The 14,339-nt window shown below is 33.0% G+C and overlaps 1 protein-coding gene and 1 long non-coding RNA gene across 3 annotated transcripts; one reads left to right on the forward strand and one right to left on the reverse strand.

Annotated features, from left to right (window-relative positions):
• Positions 1-641: 641 nt before the first annotated feature.
• On the forward strand, positions 642-3,668 carry LOC112491672 (bidirectional sugar transporter SWEET14-like). The gene is made up of 6 exons (XM_025073801.3): positions 642-684; positions 880-916; positions 1,023-1,230; positions 2,773-2,931; positions 3,179-3,298; positions 3,474-3,668. Exons 1-6 carry the CDS (start codon positions 642-644, stop codon positions 3,666-3,668), a joined length of 762 nt encoding a protein of 253 aa, XP_024929569.3.
• Positions 3,669-6,877: 3,209 nt separating this feature from the next.
• LOC125422466 (uncharacterized) lies at positions 6,878-9,876 on the reverse strand. Of its 2 annotated transcripts, XR_007241110.2 has the most exons (4): positions 9,610-9,876; positions 8,815-9,088; positions 7,933-8,124; positions 6,878-7,213 (listed from the first exon to the last, which is right to left on the reverse strand). It is a non-coding gene; the product is annotated as an uncharacterized LOC125422466 (long non-coding RNA). The 2 variants fall into 2 exon arrangements; XR_007241109.2 differs by having other exon boundaries at positions 7,933-9,088.
• Positions 9,877-14,339: the final 4,463 nt, after the last annotated feature.

Raw genomic sequence — 14,339 nt, forward strand, 5'->3', positions numbered from 1 at the left:
ACTGGTTTAGAACTTTAGTTTACAACCGTACGTCTAAATACTCATATAAGCCATTATTAAACCTCAAAAGCTATCTACAGCCAAACAGAGTCCTAAGTAACCCATTTTATATATTATCTCTCAAATCTCAGCTAGTATGGTGAGACAGTGGAACAATTGTGAACCTAAATTCTATTTAGGCTGCAGAAATGAATTGGATTGAATTGAACTATTGGAAGTTCTATCCAATCAAATTAAACTAAATTTAAAATACTACATTTTAATTGATCTTAACTTAAAATAATTTAGTTCAACCATGCAATATAGTGAGCTGAAAAGCACTAGTCGTAAATCACATAATTACTATAGCATGACAAATCTTTGCATCAAATATGTAGAAAGTCGCTACGTCATATTCCAATCCAGCCTCAAATATTATTATTATAATATTTTTTTCAACAAGTAAAACAAACAAACTGGTCAGTTTGCTTTTTTAGATATGTTTTCTTGTCAACATCATATGGCTTTAGCGGTTAACGCTCTCCAAGTCCATATTGGCTTAAAAAGTCAAATTTTACTTCCTTATTAACCAACCCCTCTTATATATTGTCTCTCCAATCTCAACCAGCCTTACAACTTTAGCAGACAGACTGTGTGAGAAAATGGCCCTTCACCATGGATTAACTTTGACTGTTGGTATCTTAGGTACGTAGAAAGAGCTTCATTTTTACCACCTCTTCTTCTTCTTCTTCTTCCTCATCCACCACTTCTTCTAGCTTTCTTATATATATATATATATATATATGTGTGTGTGTGTGTGTGTGTATTTACAAATGCACGAGAACTAAGTGCTTTTTTTTTTTTTTTCTTTTTTGGGTTTTCTTTTCTCTTTTATTGCAGGCACTATCATCTCTTTCATGGTATATCTTGCTCCAGTGTAAGCTTTTAGTTTTGGCTCTTTCATTTAACTCTATAAAACTTGATCATCTGGTCATGAAGAGTGAAATATTGATCACCATCCGATTTTTGTTGTTAATTTGCAGCCCAACATTTCACAAAGTGTACAAGGAAAAATCTATAAAAGGGTTTGAATCATTTCCTTATGTTTTTGAACTATTCATTTCAATGTTGTGGATACACTATGCAATCCTTAAACGAGCAGCCCTTCTCATCATTACCAACTCGGCTGGATGTGTAATGGAGACACTCTACATCGTTATTTTCCTATTTTATGCTCCGAAGAAATCTAAGGTAATCTATTTATCATCTTTTCACTTATTAATTAGGAGACTCGTTTGGCTATATATGTTTATGTTTTTGAAATGTATAAATATATATATAAATATATATATATAGAGAGAGAGAGAGAGAGATAGAATCGCTATATATAGTACGCGTCTTAGTTTTCTACCTGAATTCTCAACTCCCACCATCATGTATAAATTTGTTTGCACAATGTATTAAAGGAGGAAAATTTAACTCCAGCAACGTCAATGAAAAAAAGAAAAAAACCAAAATTATTTAGACATAGCTGGTCAGATTCTAGAGAAAGGAAAAAAAAATATAAAAAAAAAAATGAGAGAATTGGAGGACAAAAATGTCTTTTTCAGAGACTGGTCAAAAAATCAAACACAAATATATAGCCTGGCAATGACGTACCCGTCAGAAAATGACCTTTCGTCAGAATTTTTTTAACAATTCTAAAATTACTCATTAAAATTATTGAATTTATGCACACACATTCAATATAAAATATCTATTATTTTTTATGATATTACGGGGAGACTATTGAATTTAGATTTTGAATTTAGAAAATCTTTAATAACTTTGTTAATTATTATTATTATGATTATTATTATTTTTTTAACATCTGAAAGTTATACAACCATTAAAAAAACTGTCTAATTGGTTTGTCTAGACACAATGTTAAGTTGATTTGATTAAAAATAAAATTATTCAAGTGATTTGTTCGAAACTTATTTTCAATACTGTATATCCACATACAAATAATTTATATCATAAAATTTACCTATATATATTTAAGAAAAAATTTAACAATCATAAACATATCACTAATAGGGTTAAAAATAAGTCATTATAAAATTATGAAGGGGGAAAATAGTGATATTAAATATATATATATATATATATATACACACACATATATCCAAGTCGCATTACAATTTTCATAAGCGGAAAAACATTGGTTATACACAAATATCATATATGGTACTTGTATATACGTGTATATATATATATATATATTTTTTTTTTGAGAAATATAAGTATATATTTTTAGTTATATGTGTTGTTATATATTTAGAACATATATATTTTTATTATATTTTAACTTATATATTTTGTTATACAAATATAAATTTATGCAAGTGCACTTTCAAAGTTTAAGAAAAATAGCGTTTAATTTTGCGTTTTTTTTCGTGGTTAAGACTATAACTCTTCTAATTTTATACGAAATAAATTTTAAAGAGGTTATTTATTTCACAATCACCGGCTTAAGCCAATCCATGATCCATGACCCATCACAACATTCCAACAAAAACTAGTCCCATAGAAAATTTTGTAACTACTGATTTTCCCTAACAAAATTTTCTGGACCTGCCCTTGTTAACTACATGTAATAACTCAATTACATATGATAAAGGGTCTACTACTACATTTAATAACAGGCTCATACCGATCATACACAACACAGTGGCTATATATGTTTATATAAGTATATAACCTAATTGACTCTATTAATCTATTAATCAAATATGATCTTGAATATTGCAGATCCAGACAGTACTTCTAATCTTGTTGATTGCTCTTGGTTATGGTTTGATGGTCATATCGACTCTATTCCTAGCAAACGGCCAGAAACGGATCCAGATTGTGGAATGGATTTGTCTAGTTTTTAAGCTTATTGTATTTGCTGCTCCACTTTGCATAATGGTAAGCAAGTAAAACCCAATTATATATACATATATATATATATATATATATATATATATTTATATATATTTGACAAGTCAAATTAAATATGAAAGTTGATCTGTAGGTTTCTTTACAGAATAGCACTGTTAAGTCAATCCGATGGCTTTCCTAGTATATAATAAGACTCTATATGTATATTATATATCTTAAGCATATTTTCTACTTTATCCTAAGATTTCTAACAAATTGTGATCATATTTTGCAGCGAAAAGTCATACGGACAAAAAATGTGGAGTTCATGCCTTTTCCTTTATCGTTTTTCCAGACATTAGGCGCTGTTACGTGGTTCTTCTATTGGCTTTTGCTCAAGGATTACAAATTCGCGGTATACACAATTAATCCTGCATATATATATATATATACAACATCATCTTCCTATATATCTGTATATATTAATTAGTCCTTTTGCCCAGTTATATTCATAATGTTTTTAATTGTCTTATTAAGAGCTTTACGACTTATTTTCCTTTTGTTTCCCTTTCTCTTCCCTGGATCAACAGTTTCCAAACCTACTGGGATTTATTCTCGGAATTGTTCAGATGGGGCTTTATATAGCCTACAGGAACAGCAAGGAAATTTCTCCGGAGAAGCCAATGGTTAATCCGGGACTGAACCAGGGAGTTCTGCAACCTAATGATAGCGTTGCAAGTGTCATAGATATTGCTGATGATAATAATCTCAAAGGTAAAGATTGAAGCTAGTTATACATAAATGGGACCTGGGACATGTAATTTACTGTAATATATTGTTTTGTACATAAATAAAAAAAGGTTGGAAGGGTAGAGCCTTAACCTTGGAACCTGAGTGGTAGACCTAATCCAGCACTTAAACCTGGCTCTTTTAATTGTTTTGTACATAAATAAAAAAAAGTGTCATAGATATTGCTGATGATAATAATCTCAAAGGTAAAGATTGAAGCTAGTTATACATAAATGGGACCTGGGACATGTAATTTACTGTAATATATTGTTTTGTACATAAATAAAAAAAGGTTGGAAGGGTAGAGCCTTAACCTTGGAACCTGAGTGGTAGACCTAATCCAGCACTTAAACCTGGCTCTTTTAATTATTAATATATTTGTATATAGTTCGGAATTTTTATGTGCTTGATTTGTCAAGGGCTTTACCGATTGGAATCTTTGTCATATCATATATATATATATATATATATATATTATGATTATGCTGAAACACACTAGTGTTCCTAGAACTAAGACCTTCAGACGTCACAGGCGTTTTTCATTTTAGTCACTACTTGCTTCGTCTTCTTGCTGTGTTAAGTCAAAATTTTCTTCCTTGTCTTAAAAGTAGGGAGACATAAAATTTGGAACTATTCAAAAGACTACACCTCATGTGAATTAAACAAAATGTTTTTATAACCCATATGATATTTATGAATATTAATCAATGGCTTCACCATCTATCAATATGAACTACTCATGTTCCAAATTGATGACTAATTATGGGTTTGCATGTTTTTAGAAGTGTCTAAAATATCAACACTAAATTATTGATAATATTTAGAACATCTTTAATAAATTTATGTAGCATAAATTTTAAATTTTTGATAATTATATGGTATAATATCTACTAATATTTAGTAGACAATGTTTTTGATAAAGTACTTTCAAATGAATTCTGTCTATATCAAAATTAAGTAATGATATGAAATTTGCTTTAAAAAAATTATGTTATTAAAATAACCCCATTAGCTTATAGAATCTTGAGAGAGAAAAAGAGTTAGAAAGAGAGAGACAGAGAAAGAGAAAGACAGCGACAGAGACAGAGAAGGGAGGAGAGAGAGTGAGAAAGAGAGAGAGAGAGACGGGGAGAGAGAAGGAGAGAGACAAAGAAGAAGCTGAAAACGGTGGCAAAATCTCCTCTGACTCTAGCACCTTGGACCTTTGTGTTTGATTAATTTTGGATATAGTGGTGATAAAATTTTAATTTTTAAATGAAAGATAATAATGGAATACATTATTAGACTTTTCTTATGGAAATAAATTATTAGATTAGAGACACTTTTTTTTTTTTTTTTTTTTTTTGATTAGGGAATCATCGAAGATTAACCAATTTAATTTCTGCCTACCAAAGGGGGGCTTAGATTCATGGGCGGACCTAGTAGCCCAGGGGCACGTGTCCCATCAAATTATTGTTATAAGAAAAATTTATATAAATTTTTCCATATATGCATTTTTACCTTTGTGCCCCTCTAAAATGGGAAATTTTTTCTCCACCATGTCTGATTTGGACTTTTTATTTTTTCTTTTAAGGTTCTATGGTATTTGTTTAATATAAGTCTAATGATCCATTATATCAAATAAAAATAATATATAGATGTTATTACGTATCAAGCAAACATTTTAGAATTAATTATCAAGTCTTTTTTAAGCTCTTTTACGCAAAAAATAATAATAATTAGCCTTTTTTTAAAGCTAACCAGCAGAAAAGTCTTCACCTTTTTAAGCTTTTATTCTTAATTTTTAACAATAATATTTGTAAATTTCTATATCTTATGAATAATAATCACTGTCTTATCATATCTTTTTGAGCTTAATCATTGTCTTACCATTTTTTTTATTCTGATCATATTCATTGATAATAAAATTTCTGCTTAAAAAAAAAAAAAAAAAACTAAATTCTTGGAAAAATTACTTAGGGCCGCCAATGCTTACATTGTGCCGAGATATACCACCATGGCATCACTCCTCTACATGTACTTACCAACGTTAACATGTATGTTTAGATTTTATTTTTTTTATTTATTCTTTTTTGTGTACAAGTATCTTTAGATTTAAAACTAACAAATTTGATAAGAAAAATTACTTATTTAGTAATGCTAAAGATATTAAATAGTGTATCTTGTTTTTTTTTTAGTTTTTTTTAATCGGTTTGAACTTTAATATATAGATAAAAGGACATGTAACCGATCAGTGATAGCACATTACATGATTTGTTAGACTCTAGCCAAACTAAATTATTTAGTACGTATTAAGTGAACAATATAAATATGTTCAATTAGAATTAAACTTATTTTTATATTAGAAAGTAAATTAATTATTTATAATGGAAACAAAAAATTTAATTTATCCGAGTATATAAATTCAAAAATTTTTATTCAATTGTTTTAAATATTATCATATTTGATGGAGAATGTATAATTAATAAAATAATCAAACCTTAAACACATTTATTAAAAAAATTATAGCAAAATATGATTAAGGTCTTTGACGGCATACTTTCCTTTATATTTAAAATAATATATGTATGTATACAAATTATATTACATAAAAATGAATTAAATTTCTATGTTTCTCTCTTAAAAAAAAATATTTAAAAGTCAAAAGTACATTTAGTTACTATCAATTTATATTGCTTGATTCATATTTACTTAACAATTTAATATTATTGTTTGGTTGATGTGTCCTGCACAACTTAATATTATTTAGATTCATATAAAAAACCACAGTTCCATTTGTTATTTTAATGGTTTAATATATATATATATATTTTTTAATAGTTTTGCAGCATTGCCGCATTGCCACTCAAACCGGTCAGGGATGGAACAGAAGCATGGCCTGGGCCAGCTCGGCTGTGATCTCGGCCGCTATTTTAATGGTTTACTAATTGAAGAGGGTTATGGATTACAATATATTTATATTCCCAAAAGTTTAACCATTAGACAAAGTCTACGACTACAAAAGGGTCAAGGAGTTCAAGAAGTTTTGTGTAACTTATATTATTATTATTATTAAAAATAAAATAACTTTTAGCTTCCAGAGCTTTGTGTTGAAATGTCTGCTTTTAACAGGAGTGGGTGATGGAAAGCTTCGATGGAGGTTATTCAAACAGCTGAAGCAAAGCAACACTGGGAGTATCAATCACGAAATAACATAGAAAAAAGTTTTAATATGATAACTTATGAATGTATAACCTTTTGCTAGTCATGCAATTCTGTCCAACTACACAAGTATATAATATTGTACAGCAGCCATTGCCACATCAACTGCAAGAAATTTCAGAGCTCGTTTCTTCTGCAGCCAGAAACTTTACCCAGTTCCCTATTTATGAACGGTTGTCAAGTTTCGTTTGCATGTCCAGGAAACCAAGGAAGTCCTGGTTGAAGGCACCGTTTTGTTTCTGGAACTGGAACAATAGGATGCGCGACCCGCATTGCAGCACCTAGAGCATAAATAGCAATTCTAAGCAAGTCCCATGGATCACCAGGTTTCTCGTCGATTCTGCAGATACAAGTGAATCAGTATCAATTGAATCAGAATATCAATTGACTGGTGAAAAAAATTGTCCTGACAAAGAAATTTATGGACCCACATTTTTCTGCATGGTGATAAGAAGGATGCTTATTATGAATGTAATTGGTCCAACAACTTTTTTTGACAAACACTGCACGACTAAAATGATTCAATAGTCTAATTGTTCAGGTTCTTACCTGAGAAACATTAGGAAACTTACAAGGAAGTAGATGGCCTAAAAAAAGATAGAACTTTGTACATAGATGCTCGGTCCACAAATTGATAGCAAGGAAACTGCTCATGTTAGAATCACATTTTACAGCACAGAGTTTATTAAGCTTGTTTAATTCTTCCAGTGGTGGCAAATCCAAGGGAAAGGAAATTCACTTTTTGAGTTTCATCATGTTAGAAGGATGTTGCTGGTGTGGGATCACTCCACAATTATAAAAAATGTTAATGGGTGATAAAGAGATGATTTCTTAGTGGATACCGTATAAAGTATGGGCATATAATTCATTTGGCTTTAGAAAAACAACAGACAAAGCTCTAGCAAGTAGAATTCCAAAGGATGAATTAAAACTAGCAAATTAGAAGGCTTGTCTAGGGCCTATGTTACTAACAGACCACCATGGAAAATAGTACAAAACTTATGTTTTCTCAGGAAAAGATTCAACTAATAATTGAAAGAAACGCGTATCATCACATACATTAGAAATAGCTATGGTATCCAGCCACGCTATGAAATAGGCCAGAGCCACATCCATGCAGCCTCAAAAACCCACTGAACTTTTTTCTGGCAAATCAGCAGTCGAATGACGTAGTCTTTGAAGTGTCATGCTTGACATAACATGATAAAATAGGAAGCATACATGCGTGAGAAGGGAAGTAGCATGTGGTACCTGCACAAACACCAAAAAGAATTTGGAGAAGATGGTAAGTACTCAGTCTGATTGCTTGTATTTCCCGTTTACTATCTTAGATTGTTGATTTAATTTCTATGATGGAAAGGTATAGGAAGCTCACAAAAGTAATTTCCAACATAGCTAAAGATAATTATAGCAGACACTAGCCTGCAAGAACAGAGCTGCATGGTATAATTTATCCAACGTGAATAAATAAATTAGCAAAGAAACTGTATCAACAAACTTCATAACTAAAATCTTGAAGAATATCAAATTGCTTGGCTTCAAGGAGAAACATGGAGGTGAAAAGTTGGAACACGAGATTCCCTTTTAATCTCATTTCGTTAATAGATGCTCTATCTAGATTTTCTACTGACTTTGGATATGTGGAAGGAACAAGGAACACTGTAAACTTGGATCAATTAGTAAATAGGCTGCACTTAATTTCTTTTTTTTGGCAATAAGAACTGCATCATAAAAGTGCAAAAAGAGGGCCCAAACAGGGATTACAAAATGGAACTAAGTTCCTCTGTTACAATTTGTACCCCGAGAGCCTGGGAAGATCCTTTAAAAGGGGATTGATAAAATGAAAATCACTATTCAAAGTAAAGATAGTTTTCCTGTCAAGACAGCACAAAAGTTAGATTCCCTAGCTATACATTCGAAGTTCCAAGGATGCAATTGAACCTGCTGCCTCAAAAACAAGATGTCACTCCAGGATTCCCAAGCAGTGGGTTCATTTTCTGGCAATTATTTGGTTCACTACATTCTGCGCATCACTTGGCCAAAGAACTTTGCCCCAACCTTGATTGTTAACCAGATTCATGGCCCATTCAATTGCCTTTTGATCTCTGCCTTCTCCGGCCTCAGACTAAAGAGGTTTGATCAATAAGTAAATTGCCTCCACAGAGATACTTACCTTGACCCAATACTGTTCCTTCCAACACATGCTGCTATATGCCTGTTAAAAAATATATATATATATATATATATATATTCGAGAAAGAAAAGGAAAAAAGGATTCAGAATGTCTACAAATTGTGGAAAGCAAAATACCACCTTTGAGAGAGCATTACTAGTCATAAACTAAAGACTAACATTATTTGAGGCCAAGAAAGTCCTTAAAAAAAAAAAAAAGCCTAAGAATCTGGGTTAGTTGACAAGTTTGGGGACTTTAGCCCTAAAAATCAATGGATAACTTCTTTTGCTTTTAAAAAGTGAAACAATGATTCCACTGGGAGATCAGTTATGGGTGTAAAGTTGATTGAATTGAATTTCATGCATAAGAGTTCCTCATATTGGTCTGACATATCTGAAACAATAAATCATAGACTATGTGGCAAACAGATTTTTCTCTTTTCTTTCATTTCTTAGCATCCAAAGAGAATATCAAAACGCACTATATAAAGCAAAAAAGGAAAAAAAAAAAAAAAAATATGCCAATACAATGTTAAATTGGTGAAGTACTCAATAGTCACATACCTATACCAGTAGGAGGCGAATCGACAGCAACAAGCTTCGGTCGCCATAAAAGGCTGCACGGAGACAATGAAACGGCCCAAAAAGGGGCCATTTTAGGAGCTCGCTCTTACAAGGAGGAGCTGAATATAGGAAAAAGAAAGAAAAACCTTCCCAATAAAACCAAACCAACATGTATTTTTGGAGGTTCAGAGATTCAATGAAGCCGAAATGAAACCCTCTGTCGGGTCCTTGGGTTTGCAGAGTGTCGAAACAGAGCAAGCAAAAGCTTTTTTTTTTTTTTTGTGTGGAAGAAGATACAACTTTTGGCCTGACACGCACTCGCATGTGTACCCCTAATTTTAAAAACATTTCGTTACACCACACGTCCAGAGAATTATTGGTTTTGTTTATTTATTACAATATTATTGATAAAATTACATAAACTCCCTTTTTAGTTTCATTTTTTTTTTTCATTTATACTAGTCATATGTTAAAAATTGTATATATTCCACTCGTAATTTCAATTTTATTTCTAACGCTCTCTAATTTTGGTTTATCAACATACCCTCAATATAAAATATTGAAGGAAAAAAAAAAAAAGGAATATGGTTAAGCGAGAGTATAAAAGGGTAGCTCATAAACTTGCTCGGCATGCTTTAGGATTAAGTTCTTTTTCGGCTATTTACCCCAAAAAAAAAAAAAAAAAAGTTCTTTTGCGGCTTGGATGGATGATGGCAGAGGGAAGTTCTTCATCAAAATATTTTATTTTATTTTATTTTTTAAAACTATTCATAGTAAAGAGGTGGTTTACGTTGGACAGTATATATAAACGCCATCCAACCTATTATTCATATATATTGCCCAAAAAAAAAAAAAAAAACACTATTATTCGCATAGTCAATTCACTACAACAAAAATATTATTTGACAACAGGCTTAGAAGCTTTTAATAACAGCCATGTGCGGTCGAAACTTCTAACTTTTGACAACATTCATTGCATATTGTTATTTCATTTGAACAACATTTACATGAATGTTGTTAAAAGATCTACACTTTTTAACAACATTAACTACATGTTGTCATTCCATTTTGACAGCATTAATGCAAATGTTGTTGAAAATCTTTTGTTTTTTACAACTTTCACTAATTGCTATCATTTTGTTTGAAACTACAATGTTGAAGGTCACATAATTTTGATCCAAGAAAAGCCTAAACCAAAACAATATTAAAAATCAATAATTACTCAAACTGTAACACTCCGTCCCGAACCATGTCGGAATTTTTTGCACGTTGATCGAGGTTGACCGTTGACCGTTGACCCAAGGGGTCAAAAGTTGACTTTTTGACCTGGTTGGAATTCTAGGTTGACTGAGATACCGTTACGGAGTACATGTTGGCACGAGTTCGTAGACTGGTAGCACGTTGAAAACGGAGCTACGGTTTGAAAGTTATGAGCAAAACAAGTTGAGGTCCAAACTGTCCAAGGGGTGCCGGAGTTGACTTTTTATTCATGCAAGGTTGAGCTTTGACTCATGCATGGTTGTGAAGTGCTCGTCGATACGAGTCCGTAGACTAGCGGCACGTCCGATTTGGACATGTGGTTTGAAAGTTATGGACCTGTAAAGTTTTTCAAATACTGTATTATTTTAATATTATTTTTTACACGCATAACGATGTGCCACGTGTGACTCAATGAAGGTGGCCATGTGTCACCATGGTGAAATGCCACATGTCAACCATGTGTAGAATCAAATTATTTTTATTATTATTTTAAATGATAATATTTTTGTTTAATTATTTAATTATTTTTATTTTTATTTTATTTCTTTTTCTTTTCCTTTCCTTTTCTTTTTTTTCTTTTTCTTTTTTTTTTCTTTTCCCCCCGTGGGAAAACACCATTTCTTTCTTTTTTTCTTTTTCTTTTCTTTTTCCCCTTTTTCCTTCTTCTTCCCCGAGCATCAAAACACGCAGCAAGCTTTTTCTCCCTTTCTTTTTCCTTTGACTCTCTCACCCTCTCTGTTTGACCGGCGTTTCGCCGGATTTCAGTCGCTGGAATGCTACACGCGCCGGCCACCGGTGTAGCCCGTCCCGCCGCGAACTCAGCCACCAAATCTCCCGGCCAGCCGTCGCCGGACGCGCCCAGATCGGGCCGGCGAAGTCACGGCGGCGAGGTGAAATTTTTCCGGCGATTCTCGCCGTTTCCGACCAACCCAGCCCGTCCCCTACCTCTATCCCACTATTTTCGACCCCTCTGAGTCCATTTCCGAGGTTAGATTGCCCAAAATCCCCACCGTTTGAAAGATCCCTCAATATCAAAACCGGCCGAAGCTTCCCGACCAAATTCCGGCCACCTCCGGCGGAATTGGGGTCGATGGAGACCGGATTGGTGATCCTCGTCCCACGAGCTTCGATTCGGTATATCATTCGCCTATTTTGGTTAATGTTTGCGTTTAAGCCCCCGGGTACCGGGTATTATTTACCCGATTAAAATATTAATTTATTTGACTGTCCGTAAATTTTATTCTAGGAACACCGGTGAGTCGTAGAATTGATCCCGTGGTGGATCATGGTTTAATTGCGTGCTCCAGGTGAGTGACCCACCTTCAAATTTATTTAGGAAATTTAATTGGTGAATATATTATGTGTGATTTAAATATTTGGAAATTAATTTCTTGTGCCAAATATTTATTGGATTTATTGTGGAATCATTTATGAATTTATTGGATTTAAGAAAATGTGCATTTTGATGCCATGTGAAATTATTTTATGGTTTTGAGGATTTTGAAATTGGTGTGGTTTTAATGGTAAATTGGGCACGATTTGATTTTCAAATATTTCAAGGAAAATATTTGGTTATGTTGGTGATTTCAATTTTTATAAAATATGCCCATGGAATATTATGAGATTTGATTATGATATTTCGAGAAATTATTTATGCTTGGAAAAAAATGTGGATATTTGAATTGATGGATTTGGGAGTTGGTGGATTTGAAAATCATGGAATTTATGGTATTGATTATAAAGAAATTGTGGAGAATTTCCCGGTTCAAGCGGATGGATTATGCCCGCTATGCTTATGAAAAATGTGAAATTGTTTTATAATTTAAATTTGTGGATTTTATGATTTTTAGATGCACCGTGCACGTACTGGTGTTCTGATTATATGTGATATGGTATATGTGATATGGATATTGTGCACACGGATATGATTAGCGCGCAGGTGGGTGTGAGTAGCGCGCAGGTGATATTATGAGGTGTCCTGTGGTTGCCATCGGATGAGGATGGCCACCCCTCCATGGCCGGGACACCAGGTTAGCAGCGGTGCAGTGGGACGCCACGCGACCGTATGCCGGTTTCTTTCTATAACCTCCTGTCTGGCGGTACCTCGGGACGCTGGGTACTGTTGGCGCCACTGGTATATAGTGGGTGCATCAAATGATTTTCAGAACTGTGTTTTAAAAATAAAATGTTTTGAAACTGTATTGGAATTAAAAATATAATTATTACTGTTCTGGTATTTATTTGATTGGGGTTCTTAAATTGGTTTAATTTTCTCTTTACTTAATTATTCAATAAATTAATTTCCTTTAAATTAAAATTGTCGGATGCTTGACTTATTATATTCTATTTGATATTTAGTGAATTAATTGATGTCTTGGTTTTCGGGGAATACGAACAAGGGTTTTGTGACAATGTTTTAAAAGGGGAACCTTTCCAACTGAGAGAATTGTAAGGGTTTTGAGAGAAAATATTATTTCCAAATAAGTATTATTTATATACCTATTACCGTGGTATTATATTGTATAGTAGTAGGGTCGCTCACTGAGATGATTAGCATCTCACATTCTTAAATTCCGTTCCTCTAGGTACCAGGTTGTCGGTGTTCTTTCGGAGCGGACTCGATCTTCCTCGCTGTTTTAGTTCGTGCTGTACCCTGTTCTTCTTTTATTGCAGTTGTAATATTTCTTTCACTCTTGTTGTATTTATTATGCACTGGATTACTGTATTTATTTTGAAGTGCTGAAATTTGTGGAATCAATTTGTAGTTTGTGGGAGGAATAAGGGGATGAATTTTTGAAGTGTGTTTTCAGTGTAGGTAAATTTGTGGTAAGTAAATCCCTTAGGGGAGGCTCTGTCGGATTTTCCATTGGAGGGTCCGGTAGGGTTTCCCTGGGATCAGGGCTTGTCTAGGGTTCCGGGGAAGGAATTCTGGACGGGTCTTGACACAAACCGTCAATGTTAATCCTTCATTCATTCCACAAACATGGTCCAAATACATTTGCACCTAACCCACCCTTCATAACACTTATACCATTGCACCTCTTCCATGAAATGCAAATCAACAACAAATAAAAAGAGTTTAATTTCCCAATGCCAAAATCTAAACTCCCCCCACAACATACATACATGTATAGCAAAGCTACAGATTCACTTGTAAGGTTGATGCTACAAAGATGCTTAGAGCTTCGGTCGTAATGAGCTCCTAGTCAATGTGTCAACTATCCTACATTCCGCCACTCCTTTTGCTGCCCATTGTTTAACTGCCCTTTCGCAGCCAACTGTCCTACACAATGTTAACATTTGGCAAGAATAAGCGCATAACCATAGAAGTGCAAAAGAACATTCCAAAATCACCAAAAGTGACCCAAAAATATACATATAGATACAACATCTTCAACAAATATAGGGTGAATATCATGAAATAAATGCATTCATTACATATAGTATATACTACTAGAAACTAAGTAATC

The sequence above is a fragment of the Ziziphus jujuba genome, chromosome 2 (genome assembly GCF_031755915.1).
Source record: "Ziziphus jujuba cultivar Dongzao chromosome 2, ASM3175591v1".
Taxonomy (NCBI): domain Eukaryota; kingdom Viridiplantae; phylum Streptophyta; class Magnoliopsida; order Rosales; family Rhamnaceae; genus Ziziphus; species Ziziphus jujuba.

Bases quoted from the DNA above. Each gene is read 5' to 3' on its own strand.
- LOC112491672 (XM_025073801.3), top strand. From the start codon at position 642: ATGGCCCTTCACCATGGATTAACTTTGACTGTTGGTATCTTAG. The intron at 685-879 runs GTACGTAGAAAG...CTTTTATTGCAG, and splicing joins TTTGACTGTTGGTATCTTAG to GCACTATCATCTCTTTCATG. The intron at 2,932-3,178 runs GTAAGCAAGTAA...CATATTTTGCAG, and splicing joins CTGCTCCACTTTGCATAATG to CGAAAAGTCATACGGACAAA.